The sequence below is a fragment of the Diabrotica virgifera genome, chromosome 5 (assembly GCF_917563875.1).
Source record: "Diabrotica virgifera virgifera chromosome 5, PGI_DIABVI_V3a".
NCBI classification, from domain to species: domain Eukaryota; kingdom Metazoa; phylum Arthropoda; class Insecta; order Coleoptera; family Chrysomelidae; genus Diabrotica; species Diabrotica virgifera.
The window spans coordinates 39,309,570-39,331,362 of record NC_065447.1 but is presented as its reverse complement, the minus strand read 5'-3'; the positions used below and the strand labels follow the sequence as shown (position 1 = coordinate 39,331,362).

Genomic DNA, 21,793 nt, shown 5'->3' with positions numbered 1-21,793 from the left:
TCTAGTTGGTTCCACCACCTAGTTCTCACCTTCATTTCCACTTAAAACTAGCAATTTGTTCCATTATATTATGGAACTCTGCTCTATTTATACTGCCTGATTTTCTTCTATCTTTCTAGTCTATCCAGATTCTATCTTTTAAGTTTGCTATAGAATTCAAGTTAACAAGTTACATATATTACGGTACCGAATACGATTGATTGTTCTCAGTATTGGTTTTCCGGTGGGTCCTATTTTAAATTGGTTTATATTTCTGTAGTGTTGTTATCTTCTTCTTCTTCTTTTTGTGTCGACATGACTCTGTTTGATTTCAATGTGCTTCCAGTAAGTTGTCATTCCATTGGTCTTCCCACTGATCGTCTTCTTATTGGGGAACCGTCTCTCGCCGTCCTTACTACTTTAATTGTTTTCATTAGGCTTATGTGATTGTTTCATTCTACTCTTCTCTTTTTACCCAGCTACTAATGTTGTCTAATACAGAGTTGGGATAAAGTATGGAACCAAGCAAATATCTTTGAAACGAAAAGAACAATATTTATGAAACTTTGCATGCAAGTACAGTGACGCAAAAGGCGAATCTCGGAAAATTGTTCGAATGTAATTTGTTCGAAGAAATTTATTCGACGGAAATTTGTTCGAATGTTATTTGTTCGAAAAGAAATTTGTTAGAATATAAATTTGTTCGAACAAATTTAATTCGAATAAAATTCCGGATACCGTTTTTAAGAATACCTCGAATCTATTTTAGAATTCCTCGAATAATTTATTTATAAAATAAAATTCCTACCTGTCTAATTGCAATAGGGATATTAGGGGGACATCCCTAAAGGGCCAAATTTTACCTGAGAGGAGGAGACCTAACCCTGCGGTCCTAACCCAACTTGCGGGTATTAGAGTGAGAGAGGTATTTTGGTATGTGGCCTTTTTGGGTAACCCCGGATATTAGAGATTACCTAAGTCATTAAGTATTAATCACGTAGACCATTCCCTAGAATAATTTATTTATAAAATAAAATTCCTACCTGTCTAATTGCAATAGGGATATTAGGGGGACATCCCAAAAGGGCCAAATTTTACCTGAGAGGAGGAGACCTAACCCTGCGGTCCTAACCCAACTTGCGGGTATTAGAGTGAGAGAGGTATTTTGGTATGTGGCCTTTTTGGGTAACCCCGGATATTAGAGATTACCTAAGTCATTAAGTATTAATCACGTAGACCATTCGCTAGATACGAATTCCTCGAATAATTTATTTTCGAACCAATTTCCTTTCGAACTACTTTCTTTCGAACAACTTTCTGTTCGAACAATATATATTCGAACAAATTTCCGTCGAATAAATTTCTTCGAACAAATTTCATTCGAACAAAATTCCGGATACGCGCAAAAGGCATCTGATGCCATATTTTTTGTTACTACTCCACTTCCGGTTTCGCCGGAAATACCCTTAACTTATTTACTTTAAATGGGACACTCTGTATATTTTTGGCAGATTTTAAAAGAACTTGTTATATTTAATTCATACATACCAAGTTTGTAAGAAATAGGTTAATTTATTTACGTTAGACCAATGATATTAAAAATAAAAAAAAAATTTCAAATGTTGAAAATGTTTGCTGTTCACCTCCTGACAACGTGCAAGCCTATAAATAAATTCGTGAGTCACTTTCTGCAAGATTTCTCCACGTATTAGTTCACATTCATCAATTATTATTCTTTGTCTCAAATTCTGCAAGCATGGTGGTCGCCTAACGTAAACACGTAATTTTAGATAACCCAAAGAAAAAAATCTAACGGCTTGAGGTCCGGAGAACGAACGGGCCACTCTATGAATCCTCTACGTCCAATCCATGGATTTGGAAAATTTACTTCCAAAAAATGAAAATTCACCATAACCTATTATAATTAATATTTCAATACGATCTTTTCCACTTAAATGAACCACTTTTAATACAGCTTATTTCTGTCAATTAGTTCAGTAACAGTTTTACCTACTATATTAAATTCAAATAAGTCATGCAGTGCATGTAAATAACTATACCGTATTAATACAAAAAATTATCTACAGACACTTTTTAAGAAATTTTCGCTACCAAATTTGGTATGTATGAATTAAAAATAACAAGTTCTTTTAAAATCCGCAAAAATATATAGGGTGTCCCATTTAAATTAAATAAGTTAGGGGTGTTTCCGGTAAAACCAGAAGTGGAAAAGTAACAAAAAATATGGCAACAGATGCCTTTTGCGTCACTGTACTTGCATGCAAAGTTTCATAAATATTGTTCTTTTCGTTTCAAAGATATTTGCTGTGTTCCATACTTTATTCCAACCCAGTATATCTGTCCCATAATGTCTTACCATCGATTTTTCGAAGGGTTTTTATCTCTGTAGGGTGGTTCTTTCTGTATTAGGCCGTCTTTCTGCTGTGTATGTCATTATTGGTCTGATGACTGTTTTGTAAATTCTGCCTTTCACTTCTTTTCCGATATATTTATTTCTCCATATTATTTCATTCAGGCAATCTGCGGCTCTGTTTGCTGTATTCACTTGATCTTCAACTTCTGATTACATCTTTTCGTAGCTAGATAGTGTAATGCCTAGATATTTAAACTCCATAACTTGTTCTATTATCTGACCTTCCAGCTCTAATTTACATCTTATTAGATTAGCTGTTATAACCATGCATTTGATCTTTTGTGGGGAAATTAACATGTTCAATTTTCTAGCGATTAGGTTGAATTGGCGCAGCATACGTTGTAAATTATCTTAACTTTGAGAGATTAGTATTGCATAGCAGATTATTTTAAGTTGTTTTGGTATCCTTTTTTAGTTCTTAATTTTTTAATTATTTTACCCATGATCAGATTGAACAACAGAGGACTCGGGGTTTCCCTGTCTTGATAGTTTTGTTATGACCTGGAAAATTACTTTGATTTACTTTATAACTTGTGCCGTATGCACATTTAAGCATATCCTAACTCAAAGCAGCCTATCAATCAGTTATTATACGCTAAACGCCAGAGGTGTATAGCCACAGAGAGCGAATAAAACTAAATGTCATCTCTCTCACAAATTGTGTCCAGCAGTTCGACAATTGTATAGAAAAGTAGATGGTTTTAGAACCATAAATCAGAGCGAGGTGATGGCAGGGCCGTAACTACCATTGGGGCAACCGGGGAAGTGCCCCGGGACCCCCGGACAAAGGGGGCCTTGCAGGGGCCTCGTTTGTTTGACCGTGCATAGATTTTATCGAGGAAAATAAAAATATGTAGGTATTTTAAAAGCCGATTTCAACGAAAAACGAAATATTTTCAAACGACACAATTTTAAAAAGACCTACAGAGCACCCAAGACCTCAATATAAAGTTTTAATTTTTCACTGGGGAAATTAGTCTTTTCGACTAAAATTAGAACAGAGCAGGGGCCCCTGAGGCTTGAGCTAAGCTGGGTCCCTCCCGAGACCTTAACCTTTAACTACCCGCGCATCAAGTTATCTACACGCGTGGCGTACTTTGTACGCCACAAGAAAATACACTTAAAAACAGCGGATTTGTTTAATTTTTTTTGAAAAAATACACTTAGTTGTTTGTTATAAACCTTATTCGGCATCAGTGAATACTTGGAGTTCCTTTTCAGTAAGCCAATTGGGATTTATAACTGGAATCATGGAATAACTGGATTCCATGATAAATAAAATTACTAATAAAAAAATTTTTTAAATGTGATTTTTTACAGGAGAAAAATTATTTTTTACAAAGAAAAATATATTTTTTGCCATAATGACTAAAAAACAATTAAAATATGTACTTATTACGACTTATAGTAATATAATCTTGGAGTATATTGTCCACCACCGGAAACAACAAATAATAAAATGTAAATTACGATCTTTCCAGAACGCCGATTATAACGAGACTAAAACCAAATTGTAAAGCACATTCCAGTAATAAGTTATAAAAATAAGCAAGGTCAAAAATTAAATTTGTAAATATATTTCCAGTAGAATTCTTATATCTGGCGTACAAAGTACGCCAGCGCGTGTAGTTAAAGGTTAACATAAAAATTTAAATAATGAATGGGTTGCATGTGTGAGTCCATACTATTGTAGCAAAAAAAGAAAGACGTTCTCACAAACAATTTATTTTAAAACTGACGACCGGATTCGCTGTCTACAATTTGCACAAAATCCTCAGGTCCCTGTTAAAGTAAAATTCAATGCTACAAACAATAAAAAAAGTAAATAAAAAAATTAAAATTTTTTTTATTGTTTGTAGTATTTAATTTTACTTTAACCCGGACCTGAGGATTCTGTGCAAATTGTAGACAGCGAAACCGGTCGTCAGTTGTAAAATAAATTAAAAATAGAAAATCTACGGTTTCGTTTTTTATTTAAATTTATCTCATGCCATCCCCCTATAGTACTATTTCTAGGTCTACCCGTTGTCAAGAAGGCTCTGCAAAAGACAAATTTACACCAACACGTCCGTAGTTTCTCGGTATAAAATAAAACTATTTATACCGCAGTATGGTTAGAATGCCCTCTAACGGGGAATAATTGAAATAAATAACGGGGAATAAATTGTTTGTGAGAACGTCTTCCTTTCTTTACTACAATAAAAATTTAAATTATTACTTAGGAAATTAGTTATTTTGGCGTAATAAAACCTAAAATGTCATTGGAAGAGGGGCCCGGGCTAAGCTGAGGACCCCGATACCATTCGTAAAGATATAAAAATGTCCAGGATACAACAAGTCCAGGAAGGAATTCCCCAGGGGAGTATTTAATCGCCCAGTCCATATAACATTTTTGTTTCAGATTTGCCAACAGATGTAAGAACATTTTCTAAAAAATTTGTAACATCAGTTTCTATGGGTATGTCTTTAGAAACTTCAGTCATTAAATGCATTAAAATGCGTTTTCAAGGGGTTAAATATCAAACATTTTTTCCGAGGCCCCTTCCGCTGGGGTAAAGCCCCCGATAGGGGGCCCCCAACGGAAGACCCACAGACCCCCGGTAGGGGGCATCCAGATCACGTTTGTCCCGGGGCCCCCAACATCGTACTTACGGCTTTGTGTAGCGTACGAACGCATTCGTTGATAATCCGTCCGCAATGTCAGATACAGATGAAGCTATAAATTCCCCAGACCTCCCGGTAGGGGGCCCCAGATCACATTTGCCCCGGGGCTCCCAACATTGTAGTTACGGCCCTGGGTGATGGAGGTAGTATGTGCTCGAAGATATGCACCTCCTAATTACACGAAATTTTCGGAGTACTTAGACTATTAGAAAATTTCAAATAAACAGTTAAACCTATCCTCTTCCTCCTCTTTCTTTTTGTGTAAACATAACTCTGTCGGTTCTTCAATGAGTCTACAGTAAGTTGTCTTTCCATCGTTTTCGTGGTCTTCCAACTGATCATCTTCCTATTTGGGAACCGTCTTTACTAATTTATTTGTTGTCATTTTCAGCCTTTGATATTCCCTACCATGTATCTCCGTCGTGTATCTGTACTTCTAGCTCTATCACATAGTGCCTTACCATAAATTTTTCAAAGGATTTTCATCTGTTCCTATTATTTCTTTTGGTACCTCGGTGTCAAGTCGTGTTTCTGCCGCATAATGCATTATTGATATGATGACTCTTTTTTTTTTTTAAATCTACGTACGTTTCATTATTTTCTCGATATTTTTTTTCTCCATATTATTCGATTCAGGCAACCTGCGGCTCTGTTTGCTCTATTCACTACTGTCCGTAGCTAGTAGCTAGATAGTGTGATCACTAGATATTTAAACTCCATCACCTGTTCTATTATCTGACCCTACAGCTTTAATTTACATTTTAGTAGATCTGCAATTATAACCATGCATTTGACTTCATTAAGCTTTTTTGAATTTTGATTATTGGGGAAATTAACATGTTAAATTTTCTGACAGCTATGTTTAATTGGTGAAGTATATTATGTTGTAAATAATTTTCAATTTGGGAGTTTAATATTGCATTGTCTATATATCAAATAATTTTAAGTTGTTTTTTCCCATTTGGTATCCTTTTTTATTTCTTACTTGTTTTATAATTTCATCCACGATTAGGTTGACCAATAAAGGATTCAAGGAATGACCCTCTCTTACCCCCTTACGAGATTCAATTGGGTCAGTTATTATTATTGGGTCAGTTGGTTAGTTATATTAGCGGGTCAGTTACTTACGCAAGATATCTATCTTGCGTATAATAAGTGAGGAAGTTCCTTTAATTTTAATCTGTCAAATGTCTTCTTAATGTCCACGAAACATAAATGCGCAGTTATAAAGTTAAACCTATAATCAAAAAATTAAAACAGTAAGGGCCGGTTGTTCGAACGCTAATCAACAATGATCATTATCAAATATTTAATTACTGTCACCAACTGTCAATGTCAACTTTGTTTGGGTTGCTGAAAACATAATTGATTACAGTTATGAAATTACTTAATCAATTATGTTAATAATTGTTATGTTAATTGATTAACTAATCTCATAATTATAATCAATTATGTTTTCAGCAGCCCAATAAAAGTTGACATTGACAGTAGTTGGTGACAGTAATTAAATATTTGATAGTGATCATTGTTGATTAGCGTTCGAACAACCTGCCCTTAATCGTATAAAATAAAAGAAAAAAGAATTAAATTATAGAATTAAAAATATAGAAATAACGCTATTTTTCTTTTATAGGCGTAGATCCCGCATACCAAAAAAAAAGTTTATTAATAGCAAGCTGATTTTTTTGATAGTTTAACGGTGTCTAGTCGGACAAACTTTGATGTACCGGAACACTGAAACAGGGAAAGTTTTAATTGGGGAACGTGATTTTAATTGTGGAACGTGTCATGCTGACAAGTTTATGAATGTGAAAATTAGCAGGTTCTTTTAAGTTTATTCACTAGCAAACTTTATATCATATATGAAAAAATGTTTGTCCCACGAATATGTTGGGCATTTTAATAAATCTGACACGTAGAAAATATGTCAAATGACAGGAATTATTGGTGGTATATACAGTCGGTTCGTTAAACTCAGACACAACTGGCTAGTGATTTTTAGTCCAGAAAGCCACTGCGCATCCGCTAGGAAAAATATTCTAATTCAGATTTTTTGCATAATCTTACTCAAAAAGGACTCCTTTTAACAAATTTGCATGTTGCCAGGACCAAAAGGTGGTCAAAAATTTTTTAAACGTTTTTTTTTTGTTTTTTTCCTAAAATTATTTTTTTTGCATGGAAAAAAGTTTTTTTAGGTTTTTTGGATCATTCCAAACAGAAAAGGTCTTTAGTGACTTTTCTCTAAAAATGATAGTTTTTGACATATAAGCGATTAAAAATTGCAAAATTGCGAAATCGGCCATTTTTAACCCTCAAAAACTATGTGAAAAACTGAAAATTTGAATGTTGCCAAGGTAGGTAGATATGCTTTAAACATCGAATGATGAAATCCCGAAGAGTTTTTTGCAATACAATATTCAAAACTCCTAATTTTTTTAATTGCTAATCAAGCGTGCTCGACACTATTTTCCACCGACAGTATGGTGCAAATGAAAGGAATAAATTCGTTATTTCGTAAACCGGCGACTTTAAGGAAAAATCCCGAAACAGGTCGATTTTTATTTTTAAGGTATGATATTGTAGCATATATAGTATACTAGTGACGTCATCCGTCTGGGCGTGATGACGTAATCGATGATTTTTTTAAATGAGAATAGGGATCGTGTGATAGCTCATTTGAAAGGTTCTTCAATTCTCTATTCAGTAATGTACACATTTACATAATTATTTATACAGGGTGTCCTTCTACTTCTTTTTTTGTCAAATAATTTAATTTAATAAAAATTTTTTGGACACCCTGTATAAATAATTATATAAATGTTTATATTACTGAATAGAGAATTGAAGAACCTTTCAAATGAGCTAGCACACGACCCCTATTCTCATTTAAAAAAATCATCGGTTACGTCATCACGTCCAGATGGATGACGTCACTAGTATATCATATATGCCACAATATCATAACTTAAAAATAAAAATCGACTTGTTTCGGGATTTTTCCTTAAAGTCGCCGGTTTACGAAATAACGAATTTATTCCTTTCATTTGCACCATACTGTCGGTGGAAAATAGTATCGCGCACGCTTGATTAGCAATTAAAAAACAAAGAAGTTTTGAATATTGTATTGCAAAAAACTCTTAGGGATTTCATCAATCGATGTTTAAAGAATATCTACTTACCTTGGCAACATTCAAATTTTCAGTTTTTCACATAGTTTTTGAGGACTAAAAATGGCCGATTTCGCAATTTTTCAATTTTTATTCGCTTATATGTCAAAAACTATCATTTTTAGAGAAAAGTCACTAAAGACCTTTTCTGTTTGGAATGATCCAAAAAACCTAAAAAAACTTTTTTCCATGCAAAAAAAATATTTTTAGGAAAAAAACAAAAAAAAAAACGTTTAAAAAATTATTGACCACCTTTTGGTCCTGGCAAGATGCAAATTTGTTAAAAGGAGTCCTTTTTGAGTAAGATTGTGCAAAAAATACGAATTAGAATATTTTCCCTAGCGGATGCGCAGTGGCTTTCTGGACTATTTAGTAGGTAATATTTTTGTTTATTTCCAATTTTGCCAAAATTTGCAAAATTACTAAATATTTAGGAATTATGAACTATTTAGTAATTTTTTTTTGCTGGCAAAATTATTTACTAAAATCACTAGCCAGTTGTGTCTGAGTTTAGCGAACCGACTATAGCAGTCTAATTTTTGTATGAGAGTTTATTGAAAGGGTAACAAATCAATTGGAAGTTCTGTTCGACAAAATACATGGGATGATTTCGTAGTCTGACGTTCGAAATCTGTAACCTGTTCCACAATTAAACATTCCCTGTTAAAATGTTCCCGTACATCAAAGTTTGTCCGATTAGACACCGTTAAGCTATTAACAAATTTTCAGCTTTCTATTAATAAACTTTTTTTTGGTACGTGGAATCCAGTCCTAGTCGTTTTATTATTCATTTTATTATAGCTAAAATCTAAAACTATTTTAAACTGATCGATCAATAAATACAAAGAATATATCTACATTTTCGTTTTCTGTTAGCGTGTAATGTACAGACACCATACAATAGAGATTTTATCACCACTGTTTTAGTATAAATCAAAGGAAAATTCTTTAGCGCAAAAATCCCATTTTCTGTTACGTATTTCAGAAACTACATATTTTACGATCTACATGTACTCACACGATGATGTGGTAAACAAAACATTTCCAGTTATCTGGCCTTTCCAGAAAGTTGTACACTTGTCCCTGGAACGTCGCTCGGCCAGCTATTTTTCGATGTTGCCTGACGGCGTATCTGGCTGCTTCGCCCCATTTTGGGGGACTCTCCAAGAGGAGAGCCGTGGGGTTGATGCCTTGACAGCAGGTCGAGCTGGGTGCTGGAAAAATAAAATTTCAGTAAGAACAAAAAGTACTTGCTACTTTTAACGTTTCAATTTACAAGTCGGAAGGCGATGTCAGAAGTTGAGTTTGGAATTTAAGAAGTTTTCGCGAAAAAGTTGATTCAAAAAAGAATTCACCAAAATGGAAATATGAATAGTGCAGGCGGGGTCTATCGACAAGAATATAATAGACATATTTCATATGATCCTACTTTTTTTATGGAATTATTTCAGGATGTGCCTTCTATCAATAATCACGATATGCGCCAGTCGCAAACCTTGTGCTTAATTTAGTGCAGTTACTGAAGGTGGATATGAGCTACTACCTCCGATTTCATTGAACCTTCATCGATTTGCATGAAAATTGGTGAGTGGTTAGAGGATACCTCAAAGAACAAAGGTGACATGGTGCCAACTTGCGCTTATACCCTGGGGGTGGACGCCACCCCTTCTCGAGGGTGAAAATTATTTTAATAAGAATAACCCCATAAATCGATAGAGGGACAAATTCTAAGCAAAATTTATTATATAAAGATATTTAAATAAATTAAAACTTTTTAGGTTATTAAAGATCAAACATTTTAATTTTTCGCTAGAAAAATGCATCCTTTTAACTGATTTTTCACAAATAACTCAAAAACTATAAGTTTTTACAAAAAAGTTATAATTACGAAAATTGAATCTAATAAAAAAATAAAATAAACTCCTTTCTAAAAGAACCTTTTAATATTATTTAAAGGTGAGTTATAGGTAATTGAATGTATATTTTTTTTCGGCGAGTACCCAAGTCTTAAATATTTAAGCTTAAATAACGGGAAAACAGTGCATTTTATGACATAAACTTATTAAGCACTAGCTATAATACCCGGCTTCGCCCGGGAGTTGATATGAGATTAGGCGGTAGTTGCAATAAAAAAATAAACTATGACGTAATAGTAAAAAAATTTATTGAAAACATTCGCTCATACTATTTGCTTATAAACAACGTTTTTCATTTTATTGTCTGGAGTATATATATATATATATATATATATATATATATATATATATATATATATATATATATATATATATATATATAGATTTTTCGGATTTCCTACCCTTGAGCAAGCTACATATAGCTGACCGTGAGAGAAGCAGGGTTCTTTGAGGTTAATCTTATATTTTGAAGAAAGTGTTTTGATTCTTGTGTTTCCCCGGTCATATAATGTAGAAATTCCTGTGGAGGTGCTTCCAGTGGTGGTAGTCGAATTTTTCCATTCATGCAACAGAGACCTGCTGTTTCTTTACTGAATTTTTTCGCGTGGCAAAATTGGCAAATGTTATCCATTTTTCCGATCACAACATGTTTATGATTGTAATATTTTTTCGTCGGTTCGTAGTGGAATGCTTCCTTTGTTAAATTATCTTTTAAAATTCTCGATTCTTCTATACTTTCGTTCTCTTTTCTTTCTTCATTTTTTGTGCTTCTCAGAGTTCTCATCCTAGTTCGTTGATTTTGTAAACGTGCTTCGCGCTCTTCTTCCGTTTCATTTCTTCTATGTTCTTTTTGTTTCCGCCGTTTCGCTGCAGAACTGGCAAGATCTCCTCCTTTTTTACGTCTAGGCATTGTATTCTGTAAAATATAAATTAAATAAACATTTTATAGACAAACAATTAAAAGAAAAAGAAAAACAACCATTAGAATTAATTAAAGACACTATTAATTATCTTTTCAAAAATAATTATTTTTTCAAAAATAATTAATATAAATAATTAATAATCAAACTGAGAACTTCCTTTTTCTGAAGTCGGTTAAAAATACTTACATTTGATATTTCACAATAAAGGCTCACAGACGACTTTTTTCTTCTCGGCTTCAAAATCGATAATTAATTAAACACACTATTAAAAATACTGACACGTGATACTTCAAAATAAATGCTCACAGATAACTTCTTTCAGTTCCTTTCGCAATCGCTTTTCAAATCGAACTAACTCTGGCGGGTGATACCGGGCCCTTATATATTCAGAGAGCTAGGCTCTAGCATATTCGGAAAAGTTCGAGAGTATTTTCTTTTACACATTCTAGAATGTACTCGACATTATCGTCCGCCGTAACAATAAGTTCTGCAGCTATAGCATAAGTAGTAAAGGCGCGAAATTTGAAAACTTAAATTTTTAAATATTTTCAGAATTAATAATTAATAATTTGAATAACTAAACTTATCTCGCTTCAACTCCAAAATATATATATTTATTATATATAATGATGATAATGATGTTAATACCGGAATATTTAAAAGTTTGGCGAAGGGGAAAAATTGGGAATATTTAAAAATTTGGTGGAGGAGCCAGGTCTAGTGCTAGCCAAGCTTGCTAGGAAAAGCCCTTATATCTTTAAAAATACGCCCTTTAAGTTAAAACGGGAACTTACTTGTTCGAGCGGGGATAAAGGGCTATTACACTATATAAGTCCCTTTATCGTATCGGGAATCCTTTTTAAGTTTTATCGGCACACACATTTTATCAACTTAGTTTTATTATATATAATGATTTCTCAAAGTACTTATAGTCCAGAAAGCCACTGCGCATCCGCTAGGAAAAATATTCTAATTCGGATTTTTTGCACAATCTTACTCAAAAAGGACTCCTTTTAACAAATTTGCATGTTGCCAGGACCAAAAGGTGGTCAAAAATTTTTTAAACGTTTTTTTTTTGTTTTTTTTTCCTAAAATTATTTTTTTTTCATGGAAATTTTTTTTTAGGTTTTTTGGATCATTCCAAACAGAAAAGGTATTTAGTGACTTTTCTCTAAAAATGATAGTTTTTGACATATAAGCGATTAAAAATTGAAAAATTGCGAAATCGGCCATTTTTAACCCTCAAAAACTATGTGAAAAACTGAAAATTTGAATGTTGCCAAGGTAGGTAGATATTCTTTAAACATCTATTGATGAAATCCCGAAGAGTTTTTTGCAATACAATATTCAAAACTCCTTTGTTTTTTAATTGGTAATTAAGCGTGCGCGACACTATTTTCCACCGTTGCATGTGTATACAGTATGGTGCAAATGTAGGAATAAATTCGTTTTTTTCGTAAAACGGAGAATTTAAGCAAAAAATCTAGAACCAGGTCGATTTTTATTTTTAAGTTATGATATTGTGGCATATATGGTATACTAGTGACGTCATCCATCTGGACGTGATAACGTAATCGATGATTTTTTTAAATGAGAATAGGGGTCGTCTGCTAGCTCATTTGAAAGGTTCTTCAATTCTCTATTCAGTAATATAAACATTTATATAATTATTTATACAGGGTGTCCAAAAAATGTTTATTAAATTAAATCATTTGGCAAATTGACAAAAAAATTAAATTATTGGACACCCTGTACAAATAATTATGTAAATGTTTATATTACTGAATATAAAATTGAAGACCCTTTCAAATGAGCTAGCACACGACCCCTATTCTTATTTAAAAAAATCATCGATTACGTCATCACGCCCAGATGGATTACGTCACTAGTATACCATATACGCCACAATATCATAATTTAAAAATAAAAATCGACCTGTTTCAGGATTTTTCCTTAAAGTCGCCAGTTTATGAAATAACGAATTTATTCCTTTCATTTTGCACCATACTGTCGGTGGAAAATAGTGTCGCGCACGCTTAATTAGCAATTAAAAAACAAAGGAGTTTTGAATACTGTATTGCAAAAAACTCTTCGAGATTTCATCAATCGATGCTTATAGAGTGTCTACCTACCTTGGCAACATTCAAATTTTCAGTGTTTCACATAGTTTTTGAGGGTTAAAAATGGCCGATTTCGCAATTTTTCAATTTTTAATCGTTTATATGTCAAAAACTATCGTTTTTAGAGAAAAGTCACTAAAGACCTTTTCTGTTTGGAATGATCCAAAAAACATAAAAAAACTTTTTTCCATGCAAAAAAAATAATTTTAGGAAAAAAACAAAAAAAAACGTTTAAAAAATTTTTTGACCACCTTTTGGTCCTGGCAACATGTAAATTTGTTAAAAGGAGTCCTTTTTGAGTAAGATTGTGCAAAAAATCCGAATTAGAATATTTTTCCTAGCGGATGCGCAGTGGCTTTCTGGACTATTAGAAATATAATACCAAATGAGCTCCCGAACGAGTCGACAGCATTAAAATTTATGCTCCAAGATTTGTTCAAAATTTATCTTTTAAAAATTTTTCCAAAAATGTTATTTTGTTTTTTAAATACCTCCGTTAATTTTTACGATATCAAATTCACCTAAACAACATTCGAAAGTTAATTCCAGGGGATAGTAAACCATGTTGAATTTAATCTTTTAAACCCCTTACTTTTTTAAAAATAAAAGGTAAAATGGACCCGGTTACATGGTTCTCGCAGCAAAATTTGAGCTTTAAACGTTTTTATCTCAGTTAATTTTTACCCTATTGTAAAAAATAGTAAAGAAGACAAAATATTTGTTACAGAAAAAACTAAAATTTGGTTATATATAATTTTTCACGTATTTTGAGTAGTTTTGGAGATATTATTAAACGAAAATAAAAATTACGATTATCTTAAAAATTCTGATTTCTTTAAGTCATACGTTTTTTTTTTTCAAAAATATGCATTCTAAACCGGTCAAATTTGTTGAAATGATTACTTATGCTAATATAAAGAAATTATTGTAAGGATTACAATAAATTATAATTTTTGTGGAAATGGCATACGTTTTATTTTTGACTTTTTCCTAAAAAATTCGAAAGGGTTCTCTTATTTTCATCATAACTTGCTTAATTTTGAAGCTATTAACTTTTTCTGGTCCTCATTTGATAGGTATTCTGTAGTGCTTTGGCAAATGTTTAGCAGGTATATTTTATAAAATGCATCGTTTTCCCATTATTTAAGTTTGAATACTTAGATTTGAGTACTCGTCGAAAAAAATATACATTCAATTACCCATAACTCACTTTGAATTACCATTAGTTTAGTTCTTTTAGTAAGCAGTGTATTCAATTTTTTATCTTTAATTTTGGTAATAATAACTTTTTTGTAAAAGCTTATAGTTATTGAGTTATACGTGAAAAATTGCTTTAAAACATGCATTTTTTGCGAAAAAATTTAATCTTTGATTTTTATTAACTCAAAAACTATTGATTTATGTTAATAACTTTATATAACAAGTTTTGCTTAGAATTTATACCTCTATCGAGTTATGGTACTAATTTTAATAAAATAATTTTCACCCCGAAATGGGGTGGCATCCACCCCCAGAGTAAAAGCGCAAGTTGGCATCATATAACCTTTGTTCCTTGAGGTATCATCTAACTATTCACTAATTTTCATGAAAATTGATGAATGTTCGACGAAATCGGAGGTGAAAACCTTCAGTGACTGCACTAATTGTTTATTTATCAAAATCGGAATAAAAATCAAGAGAATATGCATCTAAATCAATTAAATCAATACTACAATTAATTGCAGTAAATTGGAACAAATTCTATTAACAACAAAATTAAAAAAATAGCAAAACAATCAACTAGAGGTTTATTAGAGAACTGCAAAGCTGTTTATACAAAATGCTCACAATATGTTGTATATATTTATACACTTTTTATCGAATGGAAATGAAACAATTCCCTATTAAAAAATAGGTTAATTAAAATATACCAAATTCTGTAGAAAAATTGAATATTATTTATTTAAAAATCCTTTATAAAAGGTATATTTCATAAAGGAATTACTCAGGTATGAAATTCATTTTAGAAATTTTGTTTTTAATTGGCTTATTCTTCTTGTTGTGTCTTAGGCTTAGCCGCACTTTGGTGGTTGTTTGTATTTTAAACTATTTTTCTAGACTACAGTTTTCGGTTCTTTAAAATGTGGTGGTTATACTCTTTTGCTTCAGTTCCTTATTTAATATTTTATTTTTTCTTCGCCAAAAATGCTATTTTCTGTTCTGGGCTTCGGTGCCATGTATCTTTCATTTCCAAATTGGTTTATGAGTGTGGTATTTATTTCATTAAAACATGTTTCAAAAAAAAATTTTAAATTTTTCTTTAGAAAAACAGAAAATTGGAACAGAAAAGAATATTCTGAATATTTAAAAGATAAAGTTGTTCCTAAAACAGTCCTTATAAAATTGGATGGTGAATTATTGTAAAAATTAATAGTTTTAAGACGTTAATGGATATAATGTAGATGGAAGTAGATGCAGTTGAGTTAAAACAGCAGAATGAAATAGAAAGGAGCGATTGGTATTTTGTTAAAAAGATATTATTGAAACTGAAAGGAAAATCTTAGTAAAATGGCCTCACGACTAGCTACGTTGTATAGAAAGGCTAAAAAATATGTAAAAGCTAAATAATAGAAAATTAGCAAATGCAAAATACTGAAAAAAAATAGGATTTATGTTAACGAACAAGGATCAAAAAATATTAAACAAAGCATTAAGACAACAAGAAAAGCAATTATATAACTGAACTATATCTGCTAAGATAATATGGTTAGATAAAATCAACAGGACATTTATACAAAATAACAACTCTTTAATGGAATAAACGAATTTGGAGATTTTTAAAAACGCAAAAAATTAAACTTAAATTCTTTACTATCAACCAGCACTTAAAAATAATATTTATTATTTGTTTTTTTGCACCGTATTTATTTTTAGTTTTTGTCAAATGTGGTAAATAACAAAAACGATGTGCAGCAATGATTTCACTGCTAAATAATAAATGGTTCAAATCAAATCAATTCCCATGAGATGTCGTACAGTACAACTGCAATAATTGCATTTCCTTTATTACTTTCAACATTTATTTCTAACAAAAATATATTTTCCTAAAATCAGAATTTTAAAATTTAAAATTTATTGTTTTATTTATTATTTTAATCAGTTTATTTATATTTTATTTAAATACTAAACTAATTTTATTATATATAACAGCGCTACAGACCTTAGAGACCCTTAGCTAAACTAATTTTAATACTTAAAATAATACTAAAAATAAAAATAACATTAATATGTCATTTTTATGAACTGTAGCATCCGCGAAATTACTTTTAGAATAGAATAGAATAGAAATATGCTTTATTGTCACTGAATTTTTTTACAATTTTATGGACAAGGCTTACATACAGTCAAGAGAAAAATAATATCAGTAACAAATAACAACTACAATTTATTAAAATTAGATAAATCATCAACATACAGTCTATAAAAGCAAAGACAAAAACAATTTATTGCAAACTTTATATAAATTGCAAATTGAACATACTTACAACAAATAAAATACAACATTAGGAACTGATAGTCCTGTCGCCAGGGGGGGTACAACGGCCTCCTGTATTCAGATGGACTTACCCAAGTTTTTTTTATATATTTTGACCTGTAGAACACGAATTTTTTGGGTAACAGTTGATCCGGATGTCGATAAGATTGTTATAAACCAAGAAGTTGAGGAATCACATAACAGCGATTTGTCGCAAAACAAAACATTTTTTTGTATTTTTTGGGCCATTCTAACCAAAAAATGTTCCTACAAATTTTTTCGTAAGATGCATAGTTTTCGAGAGAAACGCGGTTGAACTTTCAAAAAATCGAAAAATGGGAATTTTTCAACCCGAAAAACTTTTGATTAAAAAATAAAATAGCAATTCTGCTTACCGCATTTGAAAGTTCAAGTCAAATTATATCGGTTTTAATTATTTGTATTGCTAAAAATGTATTATTTTATTGTTAAAACAAAGCTATAAACACCTAGTGCTTGAGTGATGTTTCAATGATTTCTCATTTAAAATCGAACGAGTACGTAGAGGAGGTAAAAGTGCAAGCGGGGCTATTTCTAAGTAGCATGCATTAAAACGCATGTATTAGGCACGGGAAACACTATGTGTTTATAGCTTTTTTTAACAATCAAAAAATAAATTTTTAGCAATGCAAATATTCAAAACAGATATAATTTGACTTAAACTATTAAAGGCGGTAAGCAGAATTGGTATTTTATTTTTTATTCAAACGTTATTCGGGTTCAAAAATTGCAATTTTTCGATTTTTTGAAAGTTCAACCGCGTTTATCTCGAAAACTATGCATCCTACGAAAAAACTTGTAGGAACATTTTTTGGTTAGAATGACCCAAAAAATACAAAAAAATGTTTTGTTTTGCGAGAAATCGCTGTTATGTAATTCCTCAACTTGTTTGGTTATAACAATCTTATCGACATCCGGACCAACTGTTACCCAAAAAATTCGTGTTCTACGGGTCAAAATACATAAAAAAACTTGGGTAAGTCCATCTGAATTAAGAAGGCCGTTGTACCCCCCCTGGCGACAGGACTATGACAAGTTTAAGCTACTGCGTATGAAACCCAATTTTCTTAGTTATTCGTTAAGAAATTCTTCTATTGAATAATATGGTCTTTTAGATAGATAGGCTTTTGTCATTTTACGGAACTTTGGGAAAGATGTTTCAGATTTGAGTTGTAACGGGAGATGGTTATAAAGTTATTTTCCGGAATATAATATACATTTCTTTACTCAGTGGATGGGATCGGTAAATAAATATCAAAGATTAAATTTCTGGTGGAGTAAAGATGATTGGGTCTTGCTGGAAAGACATGAATGTGTTTACGAATTAAACAAACCATTTCTAGAATATATAAAAATTGGAGTGTTTAAATTCCATAATCTCGGAAGTAACTTCCCGTGACGAATCGTAGAAAATATAAAAACGTCAGATTTTCTACACAATTTTTTAATTTTATTTTCATTAAATTTTAATATTAATTATCGTATTCCCAACGGATACAAATCCAAAGACACAAGAATCATAATAAATATATTTACTAAAAATACCTATATATTTATTTCGTACTTTCTTGGCATTGATACACAGGAACTTTGACAGATTTAGCAACTAATTTCATACTGTCTGTATGTGTGTACTTCAGACTGTCGCTTTTATAAAAATTCACTCTCAACATTTTTCCAATTGCGCCCAAAGAAGTATAATTTCAAAAATTTAGGGTGTTCTCTGAGGGCGAAAGTGATAAAATAAAAAAAAGTGAATAAAGTCTCCCTTAACAAAATCGAATAATATAGTTTTAGTTTTAAAGTCTCTATTCGACCAGTGTAGTAACGTTTTCCCAAGACTCTCGTTGATACCGGTACCTAACAATAATTGCTTTTGATGATAAATTTTACTTATAAAAAATATAAAAACAATACAAGATCGATATTTGATTTTAAATACTAAAGGTGAATACCGATAAATTAAAAGCGGCGCACCCCCTTTCCCCTGCCCCCACCATCAAAAACTTCATTTTTCGTTTTTATTTTTTTGGTGGGATGCAATCAATTTTAAAATTTCAAAAAATTCACACGCATAGCTGAGGCTTTTATAAAACATGCCTATTTTTTATAGACCCATAGGTAGAGTGTACATCACCTCAAAAAATTAAAAGAAATTTTTTTTTTCAAAAAAGCGTATAACTTTTTTTGAGGAATACCGGCAGGTCTAATTTTTTCTTAATCTTGTGTGTTTTATCAAACACTATATTTTAAATTTTTTTCAGATTTTTCCGTAAGGCTCCCCACCTTAAAAAATCCGAAAAACTGTTTTTTGGGGGGTTTTGGGGGATTTTCCCTATTTTATAGACTTCATAATATATCAAATCAATTTTGTTTTTATAGGTGATATGTAACTTGAAGTAACTGAGTCCTTCAGAATATTTAAAAATCAGAAAAACACGGTCAAACCCCCCAAACTCCCCTTAAAAAACAGTTTTTTGGATGTTTGAAGGTGACCAGCGTTACGGAAAAATCTGAAAAAAATTAGAAATATAGTGTTTAATAAAATACACAAGACTAAGAAAAAATTATATCTACAGCTGTCCCCAAAAAAAAGTTATATACTTTTCTCCAAAAAAAAAATTTAAAAATTTTTTGAGGTTATGTACACTCAACCTACAGGTCTATAAAAAATGACGTGTTTTATAAAAGCCTTATTAACTATGCTTGTGAATTTTTTAAAATTTTAAAATTGATTGCATCCCACCAAAAAAAAATAAAATCGAAAAATAAAGTTTTTGATGGTGGGGGCAGGGAGAAGGGGGTGGTGGGTTAAAATTACGATGAATCTTATGTCTTAATCACATAGAACTTAAAAAAATGAGAAAAATTAAATTCTGGTAATGAGGGACGGTATTTTTTAATTTATGTATCCCGTCCATAAGTGGAAAGTTTGATGCGCCACTGTAGACGCATGTGCCACTGAAAAGTGACGGCACAGTGCTCAAACTCAAACAGTCGGTCCCAATTTTTCTTTTAGGTTCTACTATTTAAGTTATAGGGTCCCGTCGTGCCTAAAATGTTTAAGAAATTTCACCTATAGCGGCTCTAAGGGCCGGTTGTTCGAACGCTAATCAACAATGATCATTATCAAATATTTAATTACTGTCACCAAAACTGTCAATGTCAACTTTGTTTGGGTTGCTGAAAACATAATTAATTACAATTATGCGATTTATTATTAATTATGTTAATAATTATTGTTATATTAATTGATTATAGACTCCACAGACTTTTTAACAACCCAAACAAAGTTGACATTGACAGTAGTTAATTATTTGATAATGATCATTGTTGATTAGCGTTCGAACAACCGGCCCTTAGTCTAATAGTTCCAACTGAAATATGATAGCGGAGTGAGCATTCAATAGAAATTTGTCAATTAGAGCTTCAAAGCTTTCCGAGAGCATGTGACAAACAAAATGTTCTGTTCACTGATAGGTTTGTTCCAACACAGCGAAGAACCGTCATGTAACGACCATGTTACTATATAATTAACGTTCCATGGGATTCATGGGAACGAAATAATACGTTCCATGGGTTATTTTGTTTATTGCGCAGGACGGTGATCGCTACATGACGGTTTTTCGTTGTGTTGGAACAAACCTAATGTTTACCTTCTAAATATACTAATTTACTAATAACCTTCTAAATCGAAATGTTTTTTTCTTTGCAAAGGACAACCCTCATTTATTCTTTGATGAAGTGAAAAAAACCCGCCTTGTGTTATAATATGGGCTAGAACAGGGGTAGACAAATACTTTTAAGCGCGGGCCAAATTGAAATTTTTAAAATGTCTCCCGGGCGCATCTAAACATTCCGTATATGTATTTGGACCATAGGAGTTTTCTATTGGTTCGTTGCAGCACGCGGTAATATTTTAACCAATAGACGGTGAGGTTTCAGATGCATATACGGAATGTCAGTCGGTCCCAAATTCATATACGGAATGTTAAATATCGTACACCGAAAAAGATAAGTTTTTTTAGAGTCTTTTAAAAGGAGATTGATTTTAAAATACTTGTTACTGTATTATTAAATAAAAATAAAATAATTATAGTACTTCGAATGTTATTTGGTGCGAAATTCATATACGGTATGCTAAATATTCGTAGAACAAAAAGACGATTTTTATTAAACCCAGTTAAAATGAGACTGGTTTTTAATAGTATATTATGCAACGAGCATTTAATGATGGTCATTATGAAGCGAGTATAAAGGATACGAAACGAGTTTCGTATAGAGTACGAGCGTCATAATGATAATTAAATGCAAGTTGTATACACGACTTTTGTTCTATGATCATTCACAAAAAAAAATATATTCAAATTTATTAATTTTGTAACTCAAACAAATTAAGTAGTTTGTCAGTCTGACAGTTTGTTTACATATTGAGAACTGTCAAAGCGTATGTATTTGACTCGCCATTGGTTACTGCGCGTGTGCCACCTTTATCGCGAATGTCATATCGCGATTCTATAGGGCTTTTCATTCACAGTCAGTTGTTTCGAGCTTCTGTCATATGTCGTATAATCCGTGTATATTTATTATATTACAAAGATTATAAAACATATGACAGAAGCTCGAAACAAATGACAATCGATGAAAAGCCCTATTAGTTAAAAATCTGTATCTTAATGGAAATCTGTATCATAATAAAGTTCATTATGATACAGGTAGTGACATCATAATTGATATATAGGGCTTTTCATCGATTGTCATTTGTTTCGAGCTTCTGTCATGTGTCACATAATATTAATATATCTACGTCATACGTTTTTGTTTTGTATTATTGTATATACCAATAACGTATGTCGTACATATTAATATTATGTGACACATGACAGAAACTCGAAACAAATAACTGTGAATGAAACACGTGCAAGTCATTAAAAATTCTGAGAAAGCGAAACCTTAGTCAAATAAAGAAATATGTCTCTCAAATCTATACCCTCCCATTTATGAATTTCGCACCAAATAGGTACCTAATCATTGTTT

The 21,793-nt window shown here is 31.7% G+C and overlaps 2 protein-coding genes across 2 annotated transcripts in view; both read right to left on the bottom strand.

The window, feature by feature from the left end:
• Positions 1 to 8,705: 8,705 nt before the first annotated feature.
• Positions 8,706 to 21,793, bottom strand: part of LOC126885013 (potassium voltage-gated channel subfamily KQT member 1-like) — a 102,746-nt gene continuing 89,658 nt past the window's right edge. Inside the window, exon 3 of the mRNA XM_050651404.1 lies at positions 8,706 to 9,458. Within this exon, the coding sequence (XP_050507361.1) occupies positions 9,259 to 9,458 (200 nt within the window). The 3' untranslated portion in view covers positions 8,706 to 9,258. The remainder of the gene's footprint in view (positions 9,459 to 21,793) is intronic.
• On the bottom strand, positions 10,516 to 11,696 carry LOC126885011 (uncharacterized). The gene is made up of 2 exons (XM_050651401.1): positions 11,270 to 11,696; positions 10,516 to 11,076 (listed from the first exon to the last, which is right to left on the bottom strand). The coding sequence occupies exon 2, from the start codon at positions 11,068 to 11,070 to the stop codon at positions 10,573 to 10,575; it is 498 nt and encodes a 165-aa protein (XP_050507358.1). The 5' UTR covers positions 11,071 to 11,076; positions 11,270 to 11,696; the 3' UTR covers positions 10,516 to 10,572.

Bases quoted from the DNA above. Each gene is read 5' to 3' on its own strand.
- LOC126885011 (XM_050651401.1), bottom strand. From the start codon at position 11,070: ATGCCTAGACGTAAAAAAGGAGGAGATCTTGCCAGTTCTGCAGCGAAA.